Source organism: Scaptodrosophila lebanonensis, unplaced genomic scaffold (assembly GCF_003285725.1).
Source record: "Scaptodrosophila lebanonensis strain 11010-0011.00,11010-0021.00 unplaced genomic scaffold, SlebRS2 tig00000085-arrow-pilon, whole genome shotgun sequence".
Taxonomy (NCBI): Eukaryota; Metazoa; Arthropoda; class Insecta; order Diptera; family Drosophilidae; genus Scaptodrosophila; species Scaptodrosophila lebanonensis.
Window position 1 is genome coordinate 5,219,536 of NW_022060564.1, and position 27,966 is coordinate 5,247,501.

General features: G+C 37.0%; 3 protein-coding genes across 4 annotated transcripts in view; 1 reads left to right on the top strand and 2 right to left on the bottom strand.

Moving 5' to 3' along the window:
- Positions 1–19,284, bottom strand: part of LOC115626302 (G1/S-specific cyclin-E) — a 28,028-nt gene extending 8,744 nt beyond the window's left edge. The window contains exons 1-3 of one of the 2 annotated variants that reach the window (XM_030521630.1): positions 18,690–19,284; positions 9,785–9,906; positions 4,801–5,083 (exon numbers count right to left, since the gene is read on the bottom strand). In XM_030521630.1, the coding sequence (XP_030377490.1) occupies positions 4,801–5,083; positions 9,785–9,822 (321 nt within the window). In that variant the 5' untranslated portion in view covers positions 9,823–9,906; positions 18,690–19,284. Of the gene's footprint in view, positions 1–4,800; positions 5,084–9,784; positions 9,907–17,532; positions 17,633–18,689 lie in introns of those variants that run through there. The other variant, XM_030521631.1, reaches the window with a different exon arrangement.
- Positions 19,285–19,858: 574 nt separating this feature from the next.
- On the bottom strand, positions 19,859–21,672 carry LOC115626413. The gene is made up of 3 exons (XM_030521780.1): positions 21,405–21,672; positions 21,211–21,312; positions 19,859–20,110 (listed from the first exon to the last, which is right to left on the bottom strand). Exons 1-3 carry the CDS (start codon positions 21,657–21,659, stop codon positions 19,970–19,972), a joined length of 498 nt encoding a protein of 165 aa, XP_030377640.1. The 5' UTR covers positions 21,660–21,672; the 3' UTR covers positions 19,859–19,969.
- A 1,202-nt stretch (positions 21,673–22,874) lies between these two features.
- Positions 22,875–27,484, top strand: LOC115626451 (exosome RNA helicase MTR4). The gene is made up of 2 exons (XM_030521827.1): positions 22,875–24,060; positions 24,970–27,484. The coding sequence occupies exons 1-2, from the start codon at positions 22,911–22,913 to the stop codon at positions 27,045–27,047; spliced, it is 3,228 nt and encodes a 1,075-aa protein (XP_030377687.1). The 5' UTR covers positions 22,875–22,910; the 3' UTR covers positions 27,048–27,484.
- Positions 27,485–27,966: the final 482 nt, after the last annotated feature.

The window sequence follows — 27,966 nt, forward strand, 5'->3', positions numbered from 1 at the left end:
GTCCGTGCAACTTACACTGTCGAGTGGCAAGTAATTAATCATGCAATTGGTTTGATGCATGAAAAATGGATTAAGCATAGTGTGGTTAAGTTGTTGTGGTCCTGCAAAGGATTAGAGTCTCGCAATTGTAAGGAACAAAACCTGGGAAGGGAAGCTCTAAGAAGTTAATGATGGTAGCCAGAGGGAAAACAGAAACGATCTTAACCCTACATCCCATTTAAAGATTATACTCCATGATCTAACAGTTTATAGTTATGGGAAACTATAGCAACTAAACGAACATACTTAAATAAGTATTAACTCTATTATTGTAATCACTTATAATATTGAAATGAAATTATAAGTTTAAACAAATATTTATAAATATGTTTGCAAAAAAAGGAATTTGTCAATTTTAATAAAATAAAATTGAAAAAATTTTGCATAATATTTCTTTTCAATAATTATAAGAAAACAACACAATTTTCTATAATCAAGATTTTTTCCACTTTTTATCATACGTTTTATTCCTGATTGGAACTAATTCTAATAATTAATCACATTTAAATCCAAGACCCTTTAAAACTAAGAACCATATATATTTTTGTTTCGTTTTATTGAAAATGCCAGAAGCAACTTTTCAAAAATAAAAGTAAGATTTATTTAGTAGATTTTTGAGTCTGTACTACATTTTTTCAATAATTTGTAATACGAAAAGTTTTGAAACCCTCCTCTTTGATGTCACATTCCGTGACATTGACGCCAGCGAAAAGGACTTTGATTTCTGGCTTCTATAAAAAAAAAGCTATTCTAGAATTTTATTAAACCCAAACAAGATTAAATTGTAAAATTGGAATAACGTAGGAATGAAGCTTGCAATTTATTTGATAAGAACTTTGCAATATATTCTAAATGCTGAGAACATTTTAATTCTTCTCAAAAAAAATACAACACATTATTCTAAAAAAACTAACACTTTGATTACATTTTCACACGGAACTTCACTCGTCACATGCTCGTGATGTTTGCCTTTCGTCTAAGTGAAATCTTTTTAAATTGACAGCAAAGGCAAAACTTTCCCTAAATTCCAGTTCCTGCATTAGTGTCCCAGCACAAGATGCCTGCGAAATCTGCAATACTTCCACACTTCTTCCCATTGTAAGCATTCAAGTTTCAAGTTTTCCGAGCCTCTGACTTGACAGAAATCAAGCGCACTTGATTTGCACTACCCATCGAGATGGGACAACTACCCTACCCTTTTTTGGGGTTTATTTCGATGGAAAGATTCCCATTTCATGCTTACAAGACAAAAACCTACATGTATCAATGCCCGGGCATACACAAAGGGGTAACATTACATTGACAAATTGGTAAAATAATACTATAATTTTTATCCTTTCGCTTTTGCGCGAGCAAAACAAATATTGTATAATATTTCACCCAAAAAAAAAACAACAAGGAGACAAAACTGGGCAGAGGGAGAGAAAAACCATAAGGTCCCATAAACAGATGACGTTGCACGCACATCAGCGATAAGAAGAAACTAAGCCAGAGGATCAAATGATTTGCATAAAAACTTTTCCAGTGAGCTCAAACAAAATTTAACGGAAATCTAATGAGCGGAGTCCTGGCAAGACATTTGCATAAAGCGGCGGTTCCATACCGGTAGGTAGCACCATACCATACTTTCTGTCTTTCTTTCTTGTCCCATATGCGGTGGCAGACCGGTAGTAAAAAAGGAAAAAGGAACAAGTAACTGCATATGCAATCAGCCCATCCTACCGACCGGCCGACCATTTGTCATCCTTTCTTAGCCCAGCAAGCAAATGTCGTCTCGATGAATATTTAATTAGATAGAAGCACAACACACGGATGGCTGGCTAGTGATCCTTGAACGGTGCAAAGGCATGCACAACCCCTTGCGCTACTTGTGGTTAGCAAACAACGCCGACGGCACTTCTTGATCTAGTTCTGCCCCATGCCTCTTCCCGATGCTTCTTCCTCTTGTCTGATGAGCACTGACGCACGAAAATTCAAGCTAAGCTATAACTAGCAAACATTTTCAAATTTCTTAACGGACATTTTACCGCGCTACTACAAGGCCTTGACTCTAGTCCTGCGCAAAACTCACCCCTCTATATGAGTGTGTGTGTGTGTGCGTTTCTGCTCAAGGTGTGCGCGCAAGCGCAACGTTCTCAACATTCGTTGCCGTTGTAGCCTTCGTGCATATGCCGAGCATATTGCAAGACGGCCCAACACCCCTCCCCCCTCCTTGCGAGCTGTTCTTGTTGTTGTTGTTGCCTGTGTTCTGGAATTCTTATCCTGTGCTGTGCACAATAATTTCTACAGTTTATAGAACGTGCTGCAAAAAAAGTGACATTTGTTTGTGCCGACAATTGCTTGACGTATTAGCTGGGGTCGCTGAATTGCAAAAACAACGCAAATATCGTATATAGTTGAACCTCTTTACAATGCATTTTCAAGGATAATTTGCGAAAAAGAAACACAACAATATAAATAAGCAGCACACGTTTCCTCATTTCTCTCCAAATACTTAAGTACGGCCAACAGTTAAGAAAGCAAACAGCACAGAGAAATAAGAAGTAATATAAAATCATCATTCCTCAATTTTGAAAATACTTTCTATTATACATTTCCAATAGTACTTTTTATGATTGATCTATGAAATATTATTACAGACTTCCCTATATAGGAATATTTTTAAGATAACATCAAATGTCAATTTTAAAAATGTAATAAATAACTAACAACCCAAACATAACTAACATAAAATGATCTTTTTTTCCTCAATTTTAAAAATACTTTCCATTAGACATTTCTGTTTTACGTGATTCCCAAAAATCTCATTACAACGGGAGCAATATAAGATGCAAATATCATTCTGAAGGAACTCTCTTCAAAACACACTTTTGAATTTAGAAGGACGTTTCTGCCAATAGTACATTTTATGGTTAATCTATGAAATATTATTACAAACAGACTTCGCTATTCACAAAAATTCTATAAAGCCCAGAAAGACAATACAAAATTTTTCAACAAAATACATTAAAATGATTTGCATACTATTTTCCATTTCAATTAAATTTATATAATTTTTTTTAATTATTTAGAAAATATAATTCACTTTGTTTAATAAAATAAAATAATAAAATAAAATAATAATAAAATAATAAAATATAAGTAACAAAATTAAAAAATAAGAAAAAGATAATAAAATAAAATAAAAATTCCATATTATTATTTGTCATTAAATGATTTAATTTATATAATTTTTTTTTTAATTATTTAGAAAATATACATAATTCACTTTGCTTAATAAAAAAAAATATATAAATTTAAAAAAAAAGATAAACTACAATAGAAATTCCATATTAATATTTATTGGTCATTAAATTATTAAATTTATATAAATTTTTTTTATATATTCTATTTATTTAGAAAATATAATTCACTTTGTTTAATAAAATAAAATAATAATAAAATATATAAATTAAAGAATTAACAAAGTAAGATAATAAAATAAAACAGAAATTAGAAATAGAAGTATGTATATTAAAATATTAATTCCGTTTCATTCAAAATATCTGAAAGAAGCTTCAACAAATCTTTAGTTCATGCTTCGAGGTTCCACTGTTAAGCTGCCCTGTTTTGTATATAAAACGCGAAATGTATATATATTTTTTTGCTCATTGCACGTTTTTTTTTTTCGTTCAATTGCTCTTTAAGAACCCCCCTTAAAAATATATATAAGTATGTATGTATAGGAGTCGTTTGCTGAAATCCTTTGCATCAACACAGCTGCCTGCCACAGTGTCTGCCAAAGAAGCAACCAGCTAGTCAGGAGTCAGCCGAGTTGTCTGCGTGGCAGCAGAGTCTTTGCCATTGTTAGGCCTAGACTGCAGCTACTTGAAATCGCAGCGACTACTGACTGCTGCTGAGCTGCTGATGTGGAAGACTGACCCCGAGGGCTGAGTAGCATCTAAATGAACCTTTTCATAAGTAGCATTTATTTTTAGGCTTATCTTTGTTGTGTGAGCAGCAGGCACAGCAAGTTATTATAAATATAGTATTTTATAAATCTCAAGTAACTGAAAAGTGTCAAAGATAAGCATGAAGAGTCATGGATCAGTTAGCAGTCATTTATTTCTTTTAAGAAGACCACTAACATACTCGTATTTGCCATCTCAAGCTCTCCAGGTAGGTAACCAATAGCTACTCATGTTTTTAAAATATTTATTGAAAATGTCTCTCTGCCTTCTCGTCTGTACGTATGCAGGGTTCTCGAAAAGTATGAGATCCACAGTTCGCTTAAACCTATAACAGGACACTCTCTATTGTCCAATATAAGTTGCAACTAAATTCGTGCAATATTTCATTGCTGAAGGCGGTAGCTGTATGTTAAAAAGGTAGGTAAAGGTTTTTAGGAATCTATCATTTCATTCCTGTTAGTCTTATTTTTAGTTTTTAGGAATCTATCATTCCATTCTTGTTAGTCTTATTTTTAGTATTTAAGTCCTTAAGCCTACAGCAGGACACTGTCTATGTCCACTATAAGTGATATTTCAAAACTCAACATTCGTGCAATAATTAATTGATGACAACATGTAAAGGTTTCTAAGAATCCATCATTCCATTCTTGTTAGTCTTATTTTTTAGTATTCTAGTCTTTAAGACTGTGAGTTGGGAATTCAAATTGCAAAACTGATTCAATTATTGATGCTTTGGATCAATTTAGTTAAATACTTATCTTAATCTATAAAAATACAATAAAATTATAGCGTCTCTAAGTTTTGAACTCACCTTAGCATCTTTTGATTCGATCGTTGAACGTCGTTTACGTTTAAGAGTGCTGTCTGGGGTTGGATTAAAAAAGGAGCGAGAAGTAGTTTTATATTCTCTTAATAAAGGTATAAAGGGATTAAGGGAAATGGTATGGGGAATTTCCAGACCCCATCTTCTGAAGGTGCTACTGCTACTGCCAATGCTGTTACTTGTGCTGTTACTTGTGCTGTTACTTGTGCTGTTACTTGTGCTGTTACTTTTGCTGTTGTCGTTGCTGTTGCTGCTGGTAGTGGTGATATAACTGTAAAGAAAATACATAAATGAATGGGTGTTTGTTGTAAGTACGAGAGACATTTGCAAAAACACTGTAGTAATTCAATACTTCAAAAATAGGGGCGTACAATATGATACATGCACATAAATTCATTGAATTTTTGACAGAGGGCACCCATTTAAAATTTGAACATCCGGGAAATTGAAATTGAAGCGAAAGGCTTTCTCCCATTCCCTACTCAAGAACGAAAAAATTAAGCAATTTTGGCAAATTTGCATGCACATTATGCATTATGCAAACGCCTCGAGCAGATGTTTATCTCGAGAGTAAAGAAATGCCTGCCTCCCTGTCGGCATGTCTGCCAGGCCTTGGGTTGAAATTTAAGTAAAAAAGAAAAACTGCACTGCACTTCAGACAATTCGTTGCGCGAATTGAATTTTTGCAATTCGAGTCAACCCTTAAGATCCGATCCGATCCGATTCGAGCATCTCAGCAGCATCTCGGCGAATCGACAAAAAAGGCGCCCCTTTGGCTGCTTCATTAAAAAACCGTCTTGAAAAGGGGCGGCTGACTGAATATTTTGTTTGGCAGCATCAGCAGCACATAAATTCAAATGCTAAGCCAAAGGATCACGCGCACACGGCAGGCAGCTTGTTTTGATCCTCGTCAAGGTTTTTAGCTGCTGTTGGTGCTGCTTCTGCCGTTGCTGTTACTTCTGCTTTATCGATCGCGTTTAATGGTTAATGAACAAGAAAAAGTAATCACGTAGTAAATTACGAGGAAATGAAATCGCTTAAAAATGAGTTATGTGCAAGGGAAAGCAAGGGCTAAAGGGCTAATGGCAACTACGTGCACAGACCGCACAACTTTGTCAACGAAGGTCAGTTCGCTGGTTAGAGGTTCAATGTAGGAAAAAATTTGTCGGTTAGCGCTCGATGGAGATCCTTCCTTCTTGCTCGCCTAGTTTCGGTGAAAGTTTTGTGTGTGTACCTTCACATTTCTCCTAAGCATTTATAATTTTTGGCAGCGTGGTAAAATCTTGTTGCTTGTGTGCGCATCAAGGTGTGAAGAGAAAGGCTTAAGCGAGCATAAGGACGAATCGTGGCGAGCCTGACTCTTGTATGCCCTGCACCTCCAAACTCTCTCTCTCTCTCTCTCTCTCTCTATCTCACACTACTACAGTTGTTCAACTTATAAATCGTTTCTATGGCAGTTATATGAAATGGTTAACCAATTTTAATACAACTTCAGCTTATGGTGGGGGGGCATACTTTGTTTTATATTCCAAAAAGAATTACTTATTGCCGACTGCTATATAAAATCATGAGGCTATATATATATTTTGTAATTCACTTGGTCTGCCATTTGGTGTTTAGACTTTCTAGTACACCCTCACCCCCTTTGGGTACAGATTACAAAAAAGTGCAGCTGAAATGCATGATGAGGGAAGGCTCGTGGTGGTCTGTCTTTGCATAGGGAGCAGGCTATAATTTGAAAAATATTTTAAAAATATTTATAAAAAAAAAAAAAAAAAAAAAAAAAACTACAACTTGTTATTAAAAAGCAAATACATATACGAGTATAAATTAATATTACCTTCCTATTTAAAAAATTTATACATATGCATATTATTTACAAAGAAATGCTTTTTTAAGCCTATTTATTTATTTATTAAATGTTCCTATGCCATGTGAAATCGACATACAAACAGTTTTTTTAAGCCTAATTTATTTTAAACATTCTATCAAAATTCAGGAATTTTTATTGCTATTTACATAAAGTAACCACATTTATTTGTACAATATAATCATTTGAATGTTTGCGTAAAGGAAATAAAGTAAGGGACGCGTTATTTTCTTCAGGCTTTCAACTCACTCTTCTCCTGAGTGATCGCGCAATTATATTTCATGAAGACTATATTTTTGATACTATTTAAACGTTATCCGAAATTGAGGTAATATTTAGACAGGATCATTAAATTGTTTAAATACAAATTTTTAAAATGCCTATTAAAAAAAAAAAAAACTAGAAAGAATTAAATGGATTATGATTTTGAAAAATACTTCTTTTTTGTTTAAGTATTTAAATATAATTAGTGCCTATTAAAAAAAAAAACGAAAAAGAACTAGGAAGAATTAAATGGGATTATGGTTTTGAAAAATACTTCTTTTTTTTTAAATATTTAAATACTATTAGTGCTTATTAAAAAAAAAAAGCACTAAGAATTAAATAAAATTATGATTTTGAAAAATATTTATTTTTTCTTTAATTATTTAAATACAATTAGTGCTTAAATAAAATTATGATTTAGTAAAATAGTTCTTTTTTTTTGTTTCAGTAAATATTTAAATATAATTAGTTCTTACTATGAAATTTCTCTTCCAAATAAATGCTTTTCCAGCAGCTAAGATTCCAAAAACCTCTCTAAAAACCTGTAGCATGCAGCCATTTCAACATTTCCAGCAATTTCGAGCTCTTTTCACAACATTATTTAGGATTATTCCATAATTCCCTTCTCAACTCAACTATTAATGTAATTGTATCAAAAAGAAGGCATATTTCAAAGCAAAGGTTCAACAAAGCTCTCTAAAAACCTACAGCATGCACTCATTTTAATATTCCCGGTAGTTCCAGGCCCTTTTTAAAGCATTATCCTTTTTGGCATACCGACAGGATCAGTCAGTAATTCCTTTATGAACTCAACTATAAATGCAATTGTATCAAAAAGAAGGCATATTTCAAAGCAAAGGTTCAACAAAGCTCTCTAAAAACCTACAGCATGCAGTCATTTTAATATTCCCAGTAATTCCTGGCCCTTTTTAAAGCATTATCCTATTTGGCATACCGACAGGATCAGTCAGTAATTCCCATATCATAGTAACAACACAATTATAACTAAAAGCAGGCATATTTTAGCTTAAATCAGTCTAGTACATCAGATTAAATGAATCTCTAGTATGATGATAGCCCTCAAAAGTATGCAACAATAATTGCACATAACATCAGAAAAGTTGAAATTATGATTGAAATTCCGTTAAAATTCTGACAACATATTTTTGCAACACTACACCAATAATTATGTCGCACACATGCCGACTACGAAATATGTCCATAAAATGGACTATCACTTAAGTGATCGGTCAGAAACGGTCAGCCGATGCCGATGCATACGACGGGGTGTGCAGACTAGAGTCCAGGGAGTACATGGCAGGGGCTGCAACTGACAAAACCAAATGACTAGGCAATTATGCAATTATGTTCATCATGCGTCGGGGGTGTACTGGGCGTATTAAACTCAATTAATTTCGGCCCGCAATGTCCTATGTCCTGGAAAGCTAAAAAGCCGCAAGCAAGCGCACAGTCCTGCAATAATATGACAACATCATCAACGGACTGGCAAGGTGGACGAAAATAAGGACAGCCAGCCAGCAACCACCGAGCAAACTAAATGTTTATCTAATGACATTTTCGCGCACAATTATTTTCTAATCACATGGTGACCAGCACTCTTTGGAATGCATCGGTATGTCACCCATAAAATACCTTTACACTCGGACCGATTGAGAACGGCTGGTTATCGCATTCCAGCACATATATTCGAGTATGAAGTCGGTTTTTTTTTAACACCTATAGTACAACAGCTGTTGGATTTTGCTGCGAATGACAAAAATGCATTTCGAACTTTGAAGTGAAAATGCATTTTAGATTATCTGCTCTGAGTTTTGTTTTGTTTTCCACTCTGGTGTGGCGGGGTTCACCCGCAGGGTAGTCAGGCATAACCAGTTGGCCCGTCATTTTATAATTACGAAAACGCCATTAGATAAACATCATTGACATTTGCTATCCAAGATGTGTGGCACACAAATAAAGGTCCGACTTATGCTAGTATGTGGCAGCTACCAGGATATTTGTAATAGTTGTAGTCGTTGTTGGTTGGCTAAGGAAGTTGCTGTCGTCGTTTGTCGCTACAGGAAGTCGCTTAGAAATTAGACATTTCCCAATTTTTGCTTTCTTTTAATATTCCATGTGGGGTGTTTGTTAATTAACAACAATTCTTAAAGAAGAAGAACAATGAAAAGGTTTACCAGCTACTCAAATAATATTATAGTTTGTATTTAATTCAATTTAATTAGAATAACATTCAAAATAACAAAGGTGGAGGCTATGCGCAGAATGTCTGTCTGTATGAACAACTATAGCTTTGGAACCACAACCATAATGGACATTCAACAGAACAAAGAAGGAGGCTTCATACTTAGTAAATGATCAGCATGTTGAACAGAATCGATATAATATATATTCCAATGTCTGTCTGTATGAACAACGATAGCTTTGGAACCACCTCCGTACTGGTTTTAAAAACTTGTTTTACTCCATACGCAGACTAAGTTAAACCACACTATATATAGCCGTATTATCTTATTAAGCTGCCGTAGGACAGATCGTTGCAAACATTTTCTTTGTTTATCTGCTGATGATCTCATAGTTTCTAAAATTTAATCAAATCAGTGCAGCAACAGAGAGAGCCCCTCTCTCTTGCTTCATATATGGTATAATTTCAAAAGATAATTTGACTTCATTTATTTCTTCCTTCGTTAAGATAATTTTTCAAATATTTCAGCATAAATTTAAGATTTAATCTTAATAAGTGTTGCTGTGCTGAGCAGAGTTGGCTAATCAAATGGTATTTATTTCATATAGAATTGGGTAATTATGTTTCTCACTTACCCATTTGTATCCATTATTTTACGCTCTTGAGCATCCATTGAGGTTTATTTTAAGTTAATATCTAAGGAGGTAGTAGGTGCTGCTACAAAAGCAGGTATTGATGCTCACAAAACAAAAATCAACTGAAAATGAGCAAATTATATGAAATTAAATTATACAAATATAAAAATTGAATCTTAAAAACACAAAATAAACTTAAAATTAGTTAAAAATTATTTTATTTTTATTTTAGAAATAGTGTTGCTTCACGTTTATTTGGGAAATTTGTTCTTTTATTTCTATTTTTATCATAAAACAAACCGTTAGAAGCATTTTCACATACACCCGATATTTTCAAAATGTACACAAACTCTGCATATGTGTACACTAAACTAGTTGCGTATATTTGCGCCAGAGGTCCTTCAAGGACCCACACAAGCACACAACATGTGAGAAGAACGAACGGACAGCATGTGGTCGAGTGGTCTTCTGTCGGAGGTCTGTTACCCAAAAGACCTTCGATAGCCAGCAACAGCACTAAAAACAAAACCCAAACAAATTTGTTTACGTGCGTTTTTCGGAAAATCGGTTCCTTGTTGCTCGAACACATATATTTTAGCAAGGTTCTAAAGTAAATATTGAACGATGTTCTTTTATATGATCATGTTAAAAATAGTAGAGACGTGCCCACAAATATTCAAATTACACTCAACTTTTGAGTTAGGTTAGGTCGAAACAGGAACCAGGTAGTGCAGTTCAGCTGTTGCGAAGTTTTTCCTTGAATTTCCACGAGTCTCAATTAAAATGTGACTGCAGGTTGCTTCTTGGCCCTTTCCTGTTTCGTGAAGATGTGGAGTGTCAGGTGTTTGGTTTTTAGGGACGACGCATGCGCAACGTCAACTGTTGATGGTTTTTATAGCGCTTAATTATTTGTAGCTCCCCCCTCTATCTCTCTAATACATATTGGCGCAATGCACCTGTTGTTGTTGCTGCTGCTGCGGTCGCTATCGAGTCGCTCTTGCTGCGGGCAGGTGAATGCGCCTGCGCAGCTGTTTAGAGCCGCCGCTGTCGAGCCCCTGCTTGATATGCAGGCTGATTCCGTTGGCGTCGGCAGAAGACAGACAGCAGGATTCCTTTTCTATTCGATTCTTTAATAGACTTTGGCAACATTCTGTTGCATGCAACTTCAATTGACTTCCCCCCTTCCCTTCCTTTCCCTTCCTTGCTGCTAATTGCCCAACGCATTCGTATCCCGTTGCGTCTTTCTTAACTTTTATATCCACTTCCTTGTTGCTGTTGCTTTTGCTTCCTTCTGCTACTTCCGCATGCGTGTGTGTGTGTGTGTGTTTGTGACATATGGGCTGGCGTTATATTTGCCACGATTTATGTGCGCCGCTGCCGCCTTTATCTGCCACTTTCCCACTTCTTTTTTTTGAGCAACAACTACCCCATTTCTTTCCTCCTGCTGCTTTTGCTAGTTAACGACTTTCTTTCGGGTTTTTTCTTTTTGTTATCAGTATCGCACATTTTCGTGTTTTCTATGCCTTGACTTCGGCAGTTTCCTGCCTTTTGCGTACACAATATTTTGCTTCTCTAACCGTTATTTTCACACTAATTGCGTATGTGCCCACTAATTAATTGGTTCCCATTTTTCGTGTTCCTTTAAATGCTTTTTTCAGGACATTTGCTACAAAAATAAAAAATGCAACCCTCTTTCAAACTACCTGGAATACTATGTATTGTTCATTGATTTCATGTCCTTTCTTCATAGGCCTCTACCAAATAATGGCCTTAACATGCGGACTTGCTTTTCAAGAAAGTTGTTTCGTCATTTTTGTTAACTTATAGATCTGTTTTCCAGTTGTTTTTTTCACAACTCAGACTCTAGCTTGCAATATAGGAAAAAAATTGTATTGTGATATAAATTTAAAAAAAATTCTGTAATTAAAAATTTTTGATAACAACTTTATGTTTATTATTTTAAACAAATATAACAAATGTTTTGAATGTTCAAAGAAACATTTCATTGTTTTAAAGCTAACATATTCGAATCCATTTTAAACCTATTTCGGGGGCTAGCTGAGAGAGTTGATTGAATAAGAAATGGCTTCAAATAAGTAATTGCTCGGCTTAATTTTATTTCAACAATTAAAAGTGTTGAAAAGGTTGGGAAGTATAGGAAAGGATTTGTTTCAAAAAAGTAATTTCTCGACTTCATTTTATTTCACAATAAAATGTGATAGAAAGGATAGGAATGAAAGGAGTGTTTAAATATTAAATAATTGTTTCAAATAAGTCATTTCTCATCTTCATTTTCTTTCATAATTAAATAAGAATTTGACAAATTTGAATCCATTTTAAACCCATTTCGGAGGCTGACTGAGAGTGTTAATTGAATAAGGAATGTTTTCAATTAAGTAATTAAATTAAGTAATTAAATTTAATTTGAAAAGGTTGGGAAAGATTAGAAAGTAGTGTTTAAGTATTAAATAATGGTATTAAATAGGTAATTTCTCATCTTCATTTTATTTCATAATTAAATAAGAATTTGACAAATTTGAATCCATTTTAAACCCATTTCGAGGGCTGACTGATAGTTATCGGTTATACGAAGCAACGAATAGGTTTTTTTTTAAGGAATAAATTTTCCTGCATTTTTTGAAGGCAAAAAGATATAGCTCTGGCTTTTATTTATTATTGTTCGTATTTTTTTTTATATATACCCAATTTTATGTAAGTAATTATTTATTTTAAAACATGATTCGAACCGAGTCATGCTCAAGAAGGAACTCATATTCCTGTTAGTTCGTTAAACTATGCCAGGCCTCACTACTAAGCTTAGCCTTGACACACGCAGATGCCCAAAATTGATTGAATTCTGATATCTTATGTTTGATATCTTCTTCGATTTTATCTATTATATTCTTCGATTGCATATAGTATTTCTTTCTAAACCGGCTGTCATGCAATTATTGCTAATAAATGACATTCCTTTGCTTATGACAGTGCCACACACGAGACAATTTGTGTTTGGGAGAAAACAACGACTTACTCTAATGAAGATTAAGCGACGATGTTAGTTCAGAGAATTATGCAGCGACAGGTATACAAATATAGTATGCATGGATAACATAAAAGATCAAACTACCGACACAAACACACAGTTCACAGTCCTGGCAAAGCGCCTAATTAGACGCCTGAGTAAATTTTTGATGTTTACCTGAGAGCCAAGGTCAACAAAAACAACAAAAACAATGCATAGCCGCGAACGGATTTAACTGGAATCGGGCAAGGAGGAAGCAAAATTTTTAGTTCCCATATGATATGTGCAAACAAATGGAGACAGAGAGAGAGAGCGGGCTCTGTGTAGTTCTTTATAGTTTTGGAAAACCAACATTTCCCACAAGGAGCTATACATAGTACATAGTGTATAGCCGCATCCGTAAAGATACAAAAGCACATATGGGTAGGTATAAATATTTCCAGTTTCGAGTTGAAATGTTGATGCGAAAAATGTGTGCAAAATGTGCAATGAGAGAGTGTGAGAGAGGAGATAAGGGAACAAATAAAAATAATAAAGAAAAGAAAACAGGTCGACGAGTTTCGCTTTGGATCGCAGAGTCTTCACCAATTCTGCGTCCTTTTTGCGCTGTTGCATTGTGAAGATACATTCCTGAGATACTTCAGATAACTATGTATGTGTGTGTATCTGTATCTGTTACCGTTGAGCTCTGTGCGGCTCTGTTGCCTGCGGTTGGCGACGACAACGACGGCGACTGACTGCAATTAGTTGGAACTCTAAGTGCAACGACGTTGCCTGCAAAACAGGAAAGTCGCATACACTCGAAGAAAAAGCGAGTAAGCAATTCGAACCGATTTCATTAGGAAAAGAGTGATACAAGAATTATTTACATATAAGCTGATCTTTGTAGCTTTGGAAATGGGGATAAAACTCTATGGCGGAAAAAGGCAGAAGTGAATCATAAATCTCAAGTTTGTTCACAGATGGATGGGGGGATGAATGGATCGACGGATAAAGGGCAGGGCTATACATAGATTTTTATCAATATTAAGAGTTGGAGATGTCTTCTTCTGGCCGTTACATGCAATTGCACCCACTTTTTGAACCCTTTTGTACCCTTCGCATACAATTTATAAAATTAAAACCTTAAAACTGCATTCTGAAATAGCAAAATCATGCATCTTAAAATTATTTTAAGCACCCTTTAGTCATAATAAGGATGTATGTCTTCCTAAATTAAAAACACTCACAAATTAAGGTCTAATATATTTGCCAAGAATTTGTTCAGTGTATTTGCATTTGCGCCGCTTCAGTCTCAAGTGGAACTGGACGGCACAGCGTGTGAAAGTATCGGACCAGACTCGAAATATCAAAACCAAAGTTCTTCAATGAATGCGCGAGAGTCGCTCTCTCAAACGGACCAGCGTTCTTCAATTTCTAGGAACTGCCAGCCTTGAAGTAGCCGTTAGGAGGAGAGACGCGCTCAATTGATTATTTAGTTTATATTTAGCAGCGCGTCTAAAAAGGATGCGACTGACTTGGCGGCAAATGGCTTCAAGTGCCCAAATATGCGTATCTCCAAGGGAGCTATCCTTTTCCTTTCTTTTTTGCTCCTTTGTTTGCACGAAAATAACTGGAAACTGTTTATCATTGTTGTTTCTACTTTCGGTCAACTTCTAGGGCTTCCTGCGACAAAAGTACCGCGCATAAATTTCAGGCAACTAGACAATGAAAAATGCTGTTCAGTTTGAATTTGAGATTCTCCAATATTTGTAGCTGTAATTGAGAAATAGAGTCTCGTTTACTGAGAATTCGGGTTAAATGGGCAGGTGATTCCTGATTTCTCCACCTCCACCTCTCCATTCAACCACACACCAATATTTATAACAAATGAGTTTTCTCCTTTTCGTCATGTAATACTACAATATTATGTGAAGGAATTTCGATTATGTGGCGCGTTTGATTTTCTGCCGCATCAGCAGCAAGGCAAGGCATGGCACTTGAGGCAAGCGGCTATCAATAGAGGTGTATTGTAAACACATAATAGAGGAGGTGTTGAAAGGATTTTACGAATATGCAAACAATTATGAGAAGTGCTGTTGGAGATCATGAATTGCTAATATTTAAGAAATTTCTATTTCTTGCACTGCAAATTATTAAAAACTTCATTCACTAGTTATTCGAATTTATAAATAAATTAAAAAATTGCACAAAAACACATAGCTTTGAGACTTAATATTAGCGTGGATGAATGGAATGGAATACTAGAGTTTTAAAAATCCCATGCCTACGAGTACTTCAAATAAAATACATTTGAATCGGGTTGGGAATACAGAGTTAAATCAACAGCTTGTATAACCTTTAAGCCTTTAGGTAAAGGGTATAAAAACAACGACGCCCAAGGGGAGTGTCCGCTTAAGGGGATACTTAAATAGTTTAAACACCGATCGAATGTTTTTAGAAAAAGTGTCCGCCGATGAGAGTGTCCGGATAAAAGAGGCGTCCATTAAGGAGTTTTCACGGTATATATTCCTTTAGAATAATCTTTAAAGATCCATAAGCTTTAACAGGATGTTATGTAAAATTTCGTAAGAAAATTCTACAAATTAGGAGAGCTTTGGAAAATCACAAATAGATTGAGAGTGAATTGCATTATATTCGTACATAGTATACCCTTTCATTAAAATCGAAAATAAGCTGGACCTGGTCGTTTTTTTAAGGCGTGCTATCTGTAGTTAGCTATTTATTTTTCTAACAATTATTCCATCATTTCACTCTTTAGTATAATTTCGGTTGATTACATTTTATAAACACACATCAGTGCCCGTTGTACCTCTCTATCTAATAAGAAATAAATATATTTGCATGCCCCACGCCCCTTTTCCCAGAAACCATAAACAAACGAGTCAAATACACAAAAAAATAAAAAATATTACGCGCAAATTTAAAAGCAAGACGCAATATAAAGCTTTATGTATATAAGTACTTATACATACATACATGCATAAATATAATACATACATACATATGCATGTATGTATGTTAGTAGCACCTTAAAGAATGCAAAAAAGCAAAGAAGAAAGTCAAAGCGGATGAAATTGTAGCACACAACACATACATACATACATACATATGTACATATATGTATGAGTGTGCATGCAAGTACAAAGGTAAGTAGCGAAGACGAACATAAAAAGAACCAAATATCAATGAACCTTCCTCTTTACTACTCACAACAAAAACAACAACAACAACACAAAATGTAGTGATAATGGCTCCAAAGCCCGCCAACTGGCTGTCGGCTCTGCTCCCCTTCTTTCTTGAACTTTGCAGCTACAACATTCTACCAAAGATTTTGCGCCATTTCTGACATAATTCAATTTCATGTCAAGCTGCTTTATTTTTCTTTTATTTTGTTGCTCTCTTGAATGGCTACACGTTTTTTCTTCCACTCTTTACTTTGTGCATTCATTCGTCTTCGTCAAGTTTTCAAAAGGTTCGAAGTAGCGATGTGCGTGAGTCGCGATCTTCCATCACGACACGCACATAACAATATAAAGTGGTGCCCACAAAAAAATACCTTAGAGCTTGTAATACTTTACGCAATAAATGTTGTTCCTAAAGCGTTTGTTGACTTTTTACAAAATAACGCTTTTAATTTAAAGAAGAGCCTTTTTAGCCTGCAAATTAAATCATTCCTTTTAACGTGACAGAAAATTAGGTCACGCACACAACCCTACTTAGTTCGAAGTTTGGCGTTGAACTTTTCCCGCGCGCGCCAGCAGCAGCAGTGACGCTGACGCCGACAGCGAAGCAACAGCGCCGCCAACTTTTCGTGTACTAAAAAGTTTTTGTTTGTTGTTGCTGTTGTGCCCCCCAAAGAGAATGTGAAAGAAAAAGTCGACTGCCCAGTCAAGTGAGTGAGTGAGTTGCCGTCGCTGCTGTGCTCTGCTCTGTAAATCGAGTCGTCGACTCGTCGTTATTCTGGATTGGAGGCAGAACGGAAGAGAGCATTTCGTTGTGCGCGAGAGCATGAACGAAACAAGCTGGCCAGACCCAGTGTCATTGGAGGAAATGTACATATGTACGTACGTATCAACCAACAAAAAAAAAACGAGCATGGGGAAGAGAATGGAGAAATATAAAGTGGCGCGCGAATTAGGCGTTTGTGTTGGCGCATTTTTGTTTTACCGCCCAAATATCTATTGCGATGGCGGGAAAAGTGCAGCAAGGTGAAGGTAACGGTGCTTGGCGCAGAGCAACTGCAATGAGCGCTGCGAGACTGACAAGATCCTTGCCGGCATTGACAAACGTAGTTCCGAAAAGAAATTTCTATGAATGCAGCGTTGATAAGAGCAGTGCCTTGAATGAATCCCGAGCACTGCCAATAGAGTGCTAAAGGATTTTATGAGCATTGAAGTTCATTGAACTCCATCGAAGCATTAGCATTATTTTTCTTATTGGTGTTGGCGCAAAACTTTACATCAATTAGTAATTAAGCCATAATTGTTGTTTTCAATTCATATTTCTTAATATTATAGCCTTTTGCCACATCCCACATGTGTGGCTGCGTATTTTTTTCGTCGAGACCTGCACGACCACAGCAGCAGTAGCACAATAGCAACACTAGCAATGAGCACAACCAGCAGCGCGACATCGACGCGACGTCGCTTTGCACACACACGTAATATATTTACACACACCATTTTTTGCAAGTGATAAACGTGGCCGATTGAAAATTTTTTACCTCTGGCATTAACTGCAATTCACGCACTTTCGTCAACAGGGAAAATCTTTTAGATTTGAGCCATTTTAATGTGTTTAATTATCAATTTTCTACGCTACGCACTTGAAATGAAAATTTTTCGTAGTCGTAAACTTCACGTCGAGCAGCAGGCAGCAGCAGTATGATCGAATGGTGACCATACCAGAGCGACACCGTTGACGTTGGCAGAGAAAGAGAGCAACTCACATGCGACCCTATATGAATGTGCATGTGAAGAAACCAGCTGTGTTATGGCGCTCGTTTAACGGCGTTCGCGCGCAACAGCTGTAAAAGTTGCCAGTAAGGTGGAATTGCTTCAGTACACAGTTGACACAGAAACACATTTGTGATGCAAATTGATATTAAAATGTAATTTTTTAATGCAAATCAAATAAAAACATTATTGCCAAAGTTAAACTTTCTATAAACTCACAGTAATAATATTTTACATGGCCAAACAAGTGTGCTATATATTATACAAGATTTTCAAAATATGTTCCAAAGTATAAAAAAAAGACTTTTGAAATTTGGAAAAAAATCTTTAAAATATTTGGCACAAATTAAAAATATTCACTTTAAACACCAACATGCGAAACGAAAAAGCGCGACAGGGTGGCAGCACCGCCGCCACAGACAGCAAACAACAACAACTTTGTTTACATGCACAGCAACACGTCGACGTGTATTTTGACATTTTAGCATCAACTTCAAGCGCTTCTGGGCATACATTTTTGAATAAAATGTGTGCTGCATTACAATGCATTTAATACAGTAAGACATGCAGAATCAAATTCTTTTTGTTTGAATAAAATCCTTGCAGAATTATCAATTTTATTAATATAGCAAAGTTGAGAATTTCCCGCGCGCGGGAAGCAAAAGTCAACGAGTGCGCTATAAAGTGACAGCAACGAAGAGAGCCAAAATAAGACCGAAATGTGTGAGTGAATTCGCTTATGTGTGAGTGTGTGTGTGCTTGCCGGAGAATGTGTAGTAAGAATCGAAAAAATGAACGGAATCGCCAATGATGACAAGTGCAAAAAAAAAAATGGCAAAACTTAGGCACATAAAAAATGCGAGGCAAATGTAAGAGCAGGATTTTAACAAAAATTGCACCTGCCGTGCAGTGCCTGGGCACTTACCTTTTTTTCTTCTCACTAAATTGAGGGCGAATGCAGAGTGCAGCTCCGAGAGTTACCTTTAGGTGGGCAGAAATTATCCAATTCTACCACGAGTTTTATTCTTTTTAAACAAAAGCCTACATTTATAGAGATGTAAATACGTACATACACTCTTAACGATTTATGTAGGTTTGTACATATGTAGGCTTTTTACTTATAAAATTCTTGCTTTCGAAGTCGTGACAAAAAAAAATTGCACACAATACCGACGGCACATGCAAAAACACTAACACACACACACGCGCGTTGGGAAGCAAAGCGTTCCGATCTTAAATATGTACATATGTACTTCCACTGCGTTTTAGTTCGCCAGCAAGACAGTTTTAATTTCTTTCGGTTTAATTTCTGGCTCTTTCTTTCCGTAGCCGGTAGCTGATGCGGCTTTTACCTTTTGGAATACGAAAAAGTCAAGGCCAAGTGCGTTCAGAATGCGCGTGCATTACTTGGGTGTATTTAAACCCAGTAAAAATAAGTAAACACAATTGTAAAGACTTCTCCAACTTTTAAATTTACAAAATTTTAATGCCTGTTGTGCACCATTGCTGCTTAGCTTCAAACGAGGGGCAGCGCACCAGCAAAAACAACTGAGTGGTTGGCAAAGAAAAATTCCCATCTGGGGGCAGCATTCTGTGAGAGCGGCAGCGACAGCGGCAGAGACGTCGGCGTCGACGCCAGTCGCTAGACATGAACGTCAAAAGCAACAGCAAAGAGCGCTTTGCTGCTCTTGCTGCTCTGGCAACTCTTTTGAGCGCCTAAAGCTCGTTGTCGTGTTATCGATTGTATTTTTTGTTGATCGGCATTTGAATAATATTGCTCAGTATTTTGCGAAATTGCACAACCACACACTAATTTGTGTATTTTAAATTAGTATTAACAGGCACTTGTATAAAATATATTGGCGTTTATGTGAATTTTACACCCGCGTCGGCGACATGTTGCACTGCACCTCGAACAACAAAATAAAAGAGAAGCGGATAATTCACCAGAAATGACAAGCAGCTGCAATTGTATTTTGCTTTTCGTTTAGGCCAGCAAAATGCTTAACTAAGCAATAAGAAATTCGCTTTGGCCAGCACAATTCACAACAGCCATGGCAGAACTCGCCCAAAGCCAAGATTTTCAGATAACAGTTGACTGATGACTGTTGGCCAATTCGCCACATTTATTACAATTCTTTTTTTCCATTATAATTAATTTACATTTGCAACTAAAGCTTGGTTGGATGAGCGTATGTGGATCGTTTATATGGGCGATGCCTTGAAGCCACGTGCCGCATAGTCTGCCGGATTCGATCGATCTGAGCCCTTGGGGTAACCTTCATCACCAGGCAGGCAGGGTTTTCGCGAAGAAATGACACGCCAACCACCCTTGCGGGTCCAATCCTGAAAGAGAGAAACAAGAATTAAATCTAAGTTGTAAAAAAAACTTCATAATAATGCAAACAATAAATAAAATAATCTTAAAGTAACGCATATACCGCTATTTATAAACTAAATATCAGTAACTAATCAATTAAGTTAGTTTTTGAGCATTAAACATTAAAAACCTTTGATATTCTTACAACTTTTAGACTAGATATAAAGTTGAGTTCACTTTCCGTTATAAATTCAAAATCTTAGTTATAAAATGAACATGTTTTCCAATTATATATTTAAACTAATATATGTGGTAAAATATTTATTCTCTTTAATTGATCGTATAAAAGGATATTGTTTAGTATTGATAAGATATTCTATGTATGTATTCTATAAATGTATAAAGAAAGCCACTAAGGATGATATTTTGGTAGAAAGATATCATAGAGTATAGAATGTGAAGTTTTTAGCTCTGGAAAAAATGAAAGAGCTACAATTGAATTTCTGAAAGTGTCTTTAAAATAATGTCATTTTTGTTATTAAAATATTATTTATTAAAATAGTGCATAAATAAAATACTCCAGAAGAACTGTTCTATACTGTAAACTTTATGGGGAATACATAGAGTACATAAGGAATGGGTTCTTGAGAAGCTTCATTAGCACTGGTTTGTTTTAATTCTGGTTTATGCAATCAAAAGTAATTACTAAGATCATTGGCTTGATTTCGGTAGATGTTTTTATAGACAATATTAATGATGTTAAGTGGTTACTGACTGAGATCTACCCTTCACTAATCTTTTCAGGCAACCAACAAATTGATTATAGAGAAGTTTGACTTACTCGAAGTTATATTATTATTAAAATTCCACTTACAATCACAAATTGCAAGCAGCTTATAAAGCAAGATATAGCTACTAACGCATTAAGCTTATGCTTGTTTACAATTACGATTATTTACAAATATTACAATTACGATTATTTACAGTTTGATTAGTTCGAAGTTATAATTTTGTTCTCTGATACTATAATTCTATCAATTTTAACTATTGTTTTCTAAAACTACTCTAAAACACAATTTTCTCATCTACAATTCGACCCTGCCGCTTGAGAACTATCATTACTCACATTCTGATTGTATTTGAAGTAGTAGGCGCCGGCATAAATACCCGTTAATGCAATGAGCGCCTTGCCTGTCCAGTAACGTATCGTGTAGGCGCGCTGGAAACCCTGCAAAATACCATTCGGCCGCAAAAAAACAAAACATTAAACAAATTCCGAACGATTACATAATGGGGGCACGTCGAACCCCAAATACTCACCAGAGCTGGTGTTAGCAGGTCACACACTTTGTCTAAGGGCGCACGGTAGAAGCGTTTGATCGGGTTGTTGAGCTCCAGCTCCAGGGCAGGCACCTTGCGTGGACCGTGATGCAGTTCCTGGTCCTTCAGCCACTGTTTGCGCCAGGAGCGTTCCTCATTTGTCATGCCAATTAGACGCTCTCGTTCTCGCACCATACGGCCTGCAATGGCCATGGGCTTGACGCCACCCGTATCCGAAGCACCACCGGCTACCATTTTCGTAGTTTTTCTTTAAACAAAATTGATTAAACAGTAAAATATTGTGCAGCTCTAAAAATTACATACCGTTTGCTGAAGAAGAAAAACTAAAACAGCTGTTTCGAGAATGTTACATAGCAGTCAGCTTTTATGTACACAGTGAAGTATCGATACCAAAATATCTTTGCAAAGGTAGCAACGAATGGCTTAATTTGCTATCTGTTAGTAATTTACTAAAATTTTGAAGCAGTTGACAAAACAATTTTAAAAGGTAGGTAAATAACGTAGGTTACTGAAAGAAATCGCCAAAAGGTAAAACTTATTTAATACGGCTTGAAGATTAAACATTTTATATATTGTTACACGACTTTATTATTAATTATCATTATTATTTAGCACGATTCAAAATAACACAAAATAAATAAATAAAAACGTATACAGGTGGCAAACAGCTTGAAACTATTCTTATATGGGTCGTTATGTACATTATGTATGTAATTGAATAAAAAAAAACATAAATCCGTATTTTTATTTACTGATTTTAATTTTTTATTTAGAGATCAGAGACCAATTACCTATTTTTTATTATGATCAATGTATTTCTTACACGGTTTTTTTTTCCCCGGTTTTTTCTGGAACCAATCTGTTATGTAATAGCAGACTTAGGTGTATACTACTTTAGTGTACTTTGGTCTTTATTTTAAACAAAGAAATAAGGAAATAAAGCTTTAGATATATAATTAACAATTTTTGTCGTTCACTAATTTTTGAAATTTATTCTATCATAGCATTGTAAATCCGTTAGAAAAAGATATAATAGATTATATTATTGCTTCACTTAAAGTTTTCTGTTTAAAAACTTTGTTTGCCGGTTGCTATCTAAATCGTGTTAAGACAAAGGCAACTTGAAGAGGGTCTACGTCAAATTAAAAAACATTGAACAAAGATGATTTCATAAACGAATAAAAGCTGCATGAAGTTTATATATGCTATAGCTATTCATTTTTGAAATTACTTTTTAAAATGAATTAATAATAATATAAAACCGCTGCAATTTCATCACAATCCACGAGAACAACGATGATGTTTCGTTGCTATCTTGCCACATCGATATGCCATCGATGCTTAAACATAGAATTACTCACGGAAAGAATTCGAATACATCGAATGCTCGATGTTACAAGCAGCTCACGCAATTATTTATGCCGCTTTGAAAACAACACAACACGTGCATCTCAAGCTCATTAATTGTTAAAAAGCCAAATAACAATGGATATTGATGAACTATTCGATTGCTTTAGCGAGGTGCCGCCGGAAAGTTTGCAGGCGCCGTCAAGCAGCGCAAAAAGGATTACAGAAGAAGCGCCCAAAAGCCAGACAGAGACAAGCAACAACAATGCGGTGGAAGCAACAGCAACTAAGCGTGCAGCGACAAAAGAGAGTGATGGAGCCGGAAGTGATGGGGGGGAGGAGCCCAAGAAGCGTGCGCGCGCAAACAACACAGAAACTAAGACAAGAAAGGAAAAGGAAGATGACGCTATTCAGGCATTGCCAAAGGACGTTGAAGAGGAGGATGAGGAGGATGAAGCCGGCACTGACAACAAGCCACTGGAAGACCTCGAGGAATCCGCATTGGAGGCGCTGCGCACCCGCATCGTTACACACCAGCTGGAGGCGCCCGAATCCTGCACCCATGAGGTTGCTGCACATCCTGATCAAGAGTATATACCGCTACAACCGTATAGCGGTATACCGGCCAAGGAGTATCCCTTTGTGCTGGATCCCTTCCAGAAGCAGGCCATACTCTGCATAGATAATTCCCAGAGCGTGCTGGTCTCGGCGCACACATCGGCCGGCAAGACAGTGGTGGCTGAATACGCCATTGCCAAGTCGTTGGCAGCCAAGCAGCGCGTTATCTACACAACACCCATCAAGGCGCTATCGAATCAGAAGTTCCGCGAATTCACCGACGAGTTTAAAGATGTGGGTCTGATAACCGGCGACGTGACCATCAATCCCTCAGCTTCTTGCCTGATCATGACCACAGAGATTCTGCGCAACATGCTGTACCGAGGCAGCGAGGTAATGCGCGAAGTCGGTTGGGTAATATTCGATGAGATTCATTATATGCGTGACAAGGAGCGTGGCGTCGTGTGGGAGGAGACACTCATTTTGCTGCCGGACAATGTGCGTTATGTCTTCCTCTCGGCCACCATTCCGAATGCTCGCCAGTTCGCCGAATGGGTGTGTCATCTGCACAAGCAGCCCTGCCATGTGGTCTATACGGACTACAGACCTACACCCCTACAGCATTACATCTTCCCGGCGGGGGGCGATGGCATTCATCTGATCGTGGACGAGAAGGGACAGTTCAAGGAGGATAACTTCACGACAGCCATGGCAGTGTTGGCCAATGCGGGTGAGTAGCGAGGCACAGTGGTTTCAAATTATGGGTTATGGAATGTGAAAATAAATTAAATTGTTTTCGCTTTTAGAAGAAATTTTAATAGCAGTTGGTAGGAGAGATTTGATTTGCTGGTCAGGAATGTGTTAAATAGAATAAGTACAGTTTAATACTTATTCTATATTTTAAAATATGGAAAAAATCATGAACCATTAAGCGATATTATAGCAGATTATGGAAAATGAAAATTTGATACAGTAATGAAATTTCGTTTTGGCTTTTAAAAGGAATTCTGATACCATTTTTTAGAAGAGATTTGATTTGCTGGTCAGGAAATTTTTAAATATAATTCGTAACAGTTTAACCTATATTTAAAAACAAAGAATTAATAATGAACCAAGAAATTATATTTAAAACCATCGAATAAATAAACCATCAAGCAATGTAGTAGATTATGGAAAATGAAATTTTGATATAGAAATGAAATTTCGTTTTTGCCTTTAGAAGAAATTTTAATACCAGTTGTTAGGAGATAGAATTCATACAACCTAACAACTTATTTTATATTTAAAAACATACTTGTAGAATTAATAATAGACCTTCAAGCAATAATATAAAATAGAGTCCGATTGCAATAATGATTTCCATCTTTCAAATATGAATTGTTGTTTCTTGCCATTTTCTAGCGGGTTTCAAAGCTTTTAATAGCGGTTTTTAGCCATCTTCTAGCGGTTTTCTAGCTCGAACGCCATTCTTTTCAAGCTAAATTTACATTAGCCAGCAATTATTGATGAATAAAGGTTCCCCCACGAATCAAACCAATACAAATTAACCACACACATTTTTTTTTAATGCTCAATCACTGTGCCAGATCGTGTGAAATAATTCTTTATAGATTATTATTAATGCTTTGTCCATCGACAGGTGAGGCTGCTAAAGGGGACCAGAAGGGACGCAAAGGTGGCATAAAGGGCACAAATTCGGGACAGACGAACATCTTCAAAATTGTCAAGATGATAATGGAAAGGAACTTTGCACCAGTCATCATATTCTCGTTCAGCAAAAAGGAGTGCGAGGTGTATGCCATGCAGATGGCCAAACTAGATTTCAATACCGTCGACGAAAAGAAACTGGTCGATGAGGTATTCAACAATGCGATGGATGTGCTGAGCGAAGAGGATCGTCGTCTGCCGCAGGTGGAGAATGTGTTGCCGTTGCTGAGACGTGGCATTGGCATCCATCATGGTGGCCTGCTGCCCATACTGAAGGAAACAATTGAGATATTGTTTGGGGAGGGCCTGATTAAGGCTCTCTTTGCGACCGAAACTTTTGCCATGGGTCTTAATATGCCGGCGCGTACGGTGCTGTTTACGGCTCCACGAAAATTCGATGGCAAGGACTTCCGTTGGATAAGTTCGGGCGAGTATATACAAATGGCTGGACGTGCAGGACGGCGTGGTCTCGATGACAAAGGCATTGTCATATTGATGATCGATGAGAAGGTGTCGCCAGCAGTGGGACGTGGCATTGTGCAGGGCAAGGCTGATCCCATCAATTCGGCCTTCCATCTCACCTACAATATGGTTTTGAATTTGCTGCGTGTCGAGGAAATCAATCCAGAGTATATGCTGGAGCGTTCATTTTATCAATTTCAAAACCAGGCCGCACTGCCGGTGCTGCACGAAAAGGTGCAGAAGAAGACGCAAGAGTTGTCGAAATTGCATTTCAAGGATGAGCATAATATAGCCTCGTACCATCAGATACGCTCGCAGCTGGATCATTATGGGAAACAGTTTCGCCAGTGGATCACAAAGCCACAATATCTAATTCCCTTTCTGCAGCCGGGTCGTCTAGTCAAGGTTACGGCTGGGGCTCAGGATTATGATTGGGGCATTGTGCTTAATTTCAAAAAGAAGGAAAAATTTGCTGGCAAGAACCCCACGAAGGATAATGAGCCGCATGTTACCATCGATGTGCTGCTGCATGTGAGCGAAGCTGCCGCCAAATCCGGTGACACAGAACCATGCCCGCCTAACGAGCGTGGCTGCATGGAGGTAGTCCCAGTCGCACATACGCTCATCATACAAATATCCTCGCTACGTGTACACTTTCCCAACGACTTGCGCACTTCGGACAATCGTCGAGCCGTGCTCAAAACCATACAGGAGGCCAAGAAACGATTTCCGCTTGGACCGCCCGTTCTAAATCCGATCGATGATATGCACATCAGGGAGACGGAGTTTCGCAACATTGTCGAAGCGATTGCCAAATTTGAGGCTCGTCTGTACGAGCATCCTTTGCATAAATCGCCGGACTTGGAGCGCCTGCATGCACGCTATCTGGAGAAAGTGAAGCTGGAGGGCGAACTGCACGATTTGCGCTCTGAACTGAAGGCCGCACGCAGTTTGTTGCAAATGGAGGAGCTGAAGCATCGGAAGCGCGTGCTCAGACGCATGGGATACTGCAAACCGGGCGATGTTATCGAATTCAAGGGTCGTGTGGCCTGCGAGCTGAGCTCAGCGGATGAATTGCTCATGACTGAGATGATTTTCAACGGAGTCTTCAATGATCTGAGTCCTCCGAAAGCAGTCGCCTTGCTCTCGTGCTTTGTTTGCGATGAGAAGTCGAGTGACGCGCCCAAATGTGCCACCGAATTGTCTGGACCCTTGCGCTCAATGCAGGATCTGGCCCGTCGCATTGCCAAAGTGTCCACCGAATGCAAACTGGACCTGGATGCGGAGAACTATGTCGAAAAATTCAAACCATTCTTAATGGATGTTGTGCTGGCCTGGTGCAAGGGTGCCTCATTCCTTAGCGTCTGCAAAATGACGGACATTTTCGAGGGCTCCATTATTCGTTGCATGCGACGTCTCGAGGAGTTGCTGCGACAAATGTGCCAGGCATCGAAAACCATTGGAAATACGGATCTGGAGAACAAGTTCTCCGAGGGCATACGTCTGCTCAAACGTGACATTGTATTTGCAGCCTCGCTCTATCTCTAAGTGTTTCTAGTTTTTATAATACTTGAAAGTTCTTGACTAAGGTTTATGAGAAGTTTATAGCTGCGGTCAGACAGGCAAATAATTTGCAACAAATTCTTTCAATTCTAAAAGCGTGTCAAAAACAGCAAACATGCTAAGCGAAAATAAAATTTTCTACCACAGCAGATTTACATTTCATTACCAACCTGAAACCCTAATGTATTTGTGCGCAAATTATTTGCCTGTTAGACCACAGTATAAGAAAAGGACACGGTTTTGTCGTGTGGCCTAAAATTTCATTTTGTTTCTCACAAACAAGTCGAAGCTGCGTCTTTGGCTTGATGTGAACAAAATTTTATGTATATTTGTAAGTGCAAAGAAACATTGACTTATATATACTAATATATACAACAAAGAAGAAGAGTGCTGTGCAAAATAAAAGTAAAAATATAACTACAGTTAGCTCTTGTTTAATTACAACCACTTTGGCAGAACAAAATACTAGTATACTGTTCCCAAAAAAACCTACAATTATACTTATTGAACTTTTTGCCAACCTTTATACGAGCTAAAACCTACTCTAAATTATTTTAGTATGATTTTAATATGATTTTTAAAGAAACCTATATTTCTATTTGTTATGTGTATGGCATTTAAAAGAAGTCATTTAAGCCTGTAGGTCGGAAGACCCATTTGTTATATATATATCCAAATAATTGAATATTGAATAGATATAGGTGATCAAATAATCGAATATTGAAGCCATATAGTCGTGGTTGGGGAGTGATTCTACTTTAGTCGTTGATTTTTCTCACTTATTTGAAAACTTCTGGAACTTCAAACGGTTATATACCATTCAGAATAGAACATCTTTGTTTCATAAGTAGAATGACCAGTTTTTCCGATAAAAAGGGCGATCATTGGCTTGGTTTCTAACAAT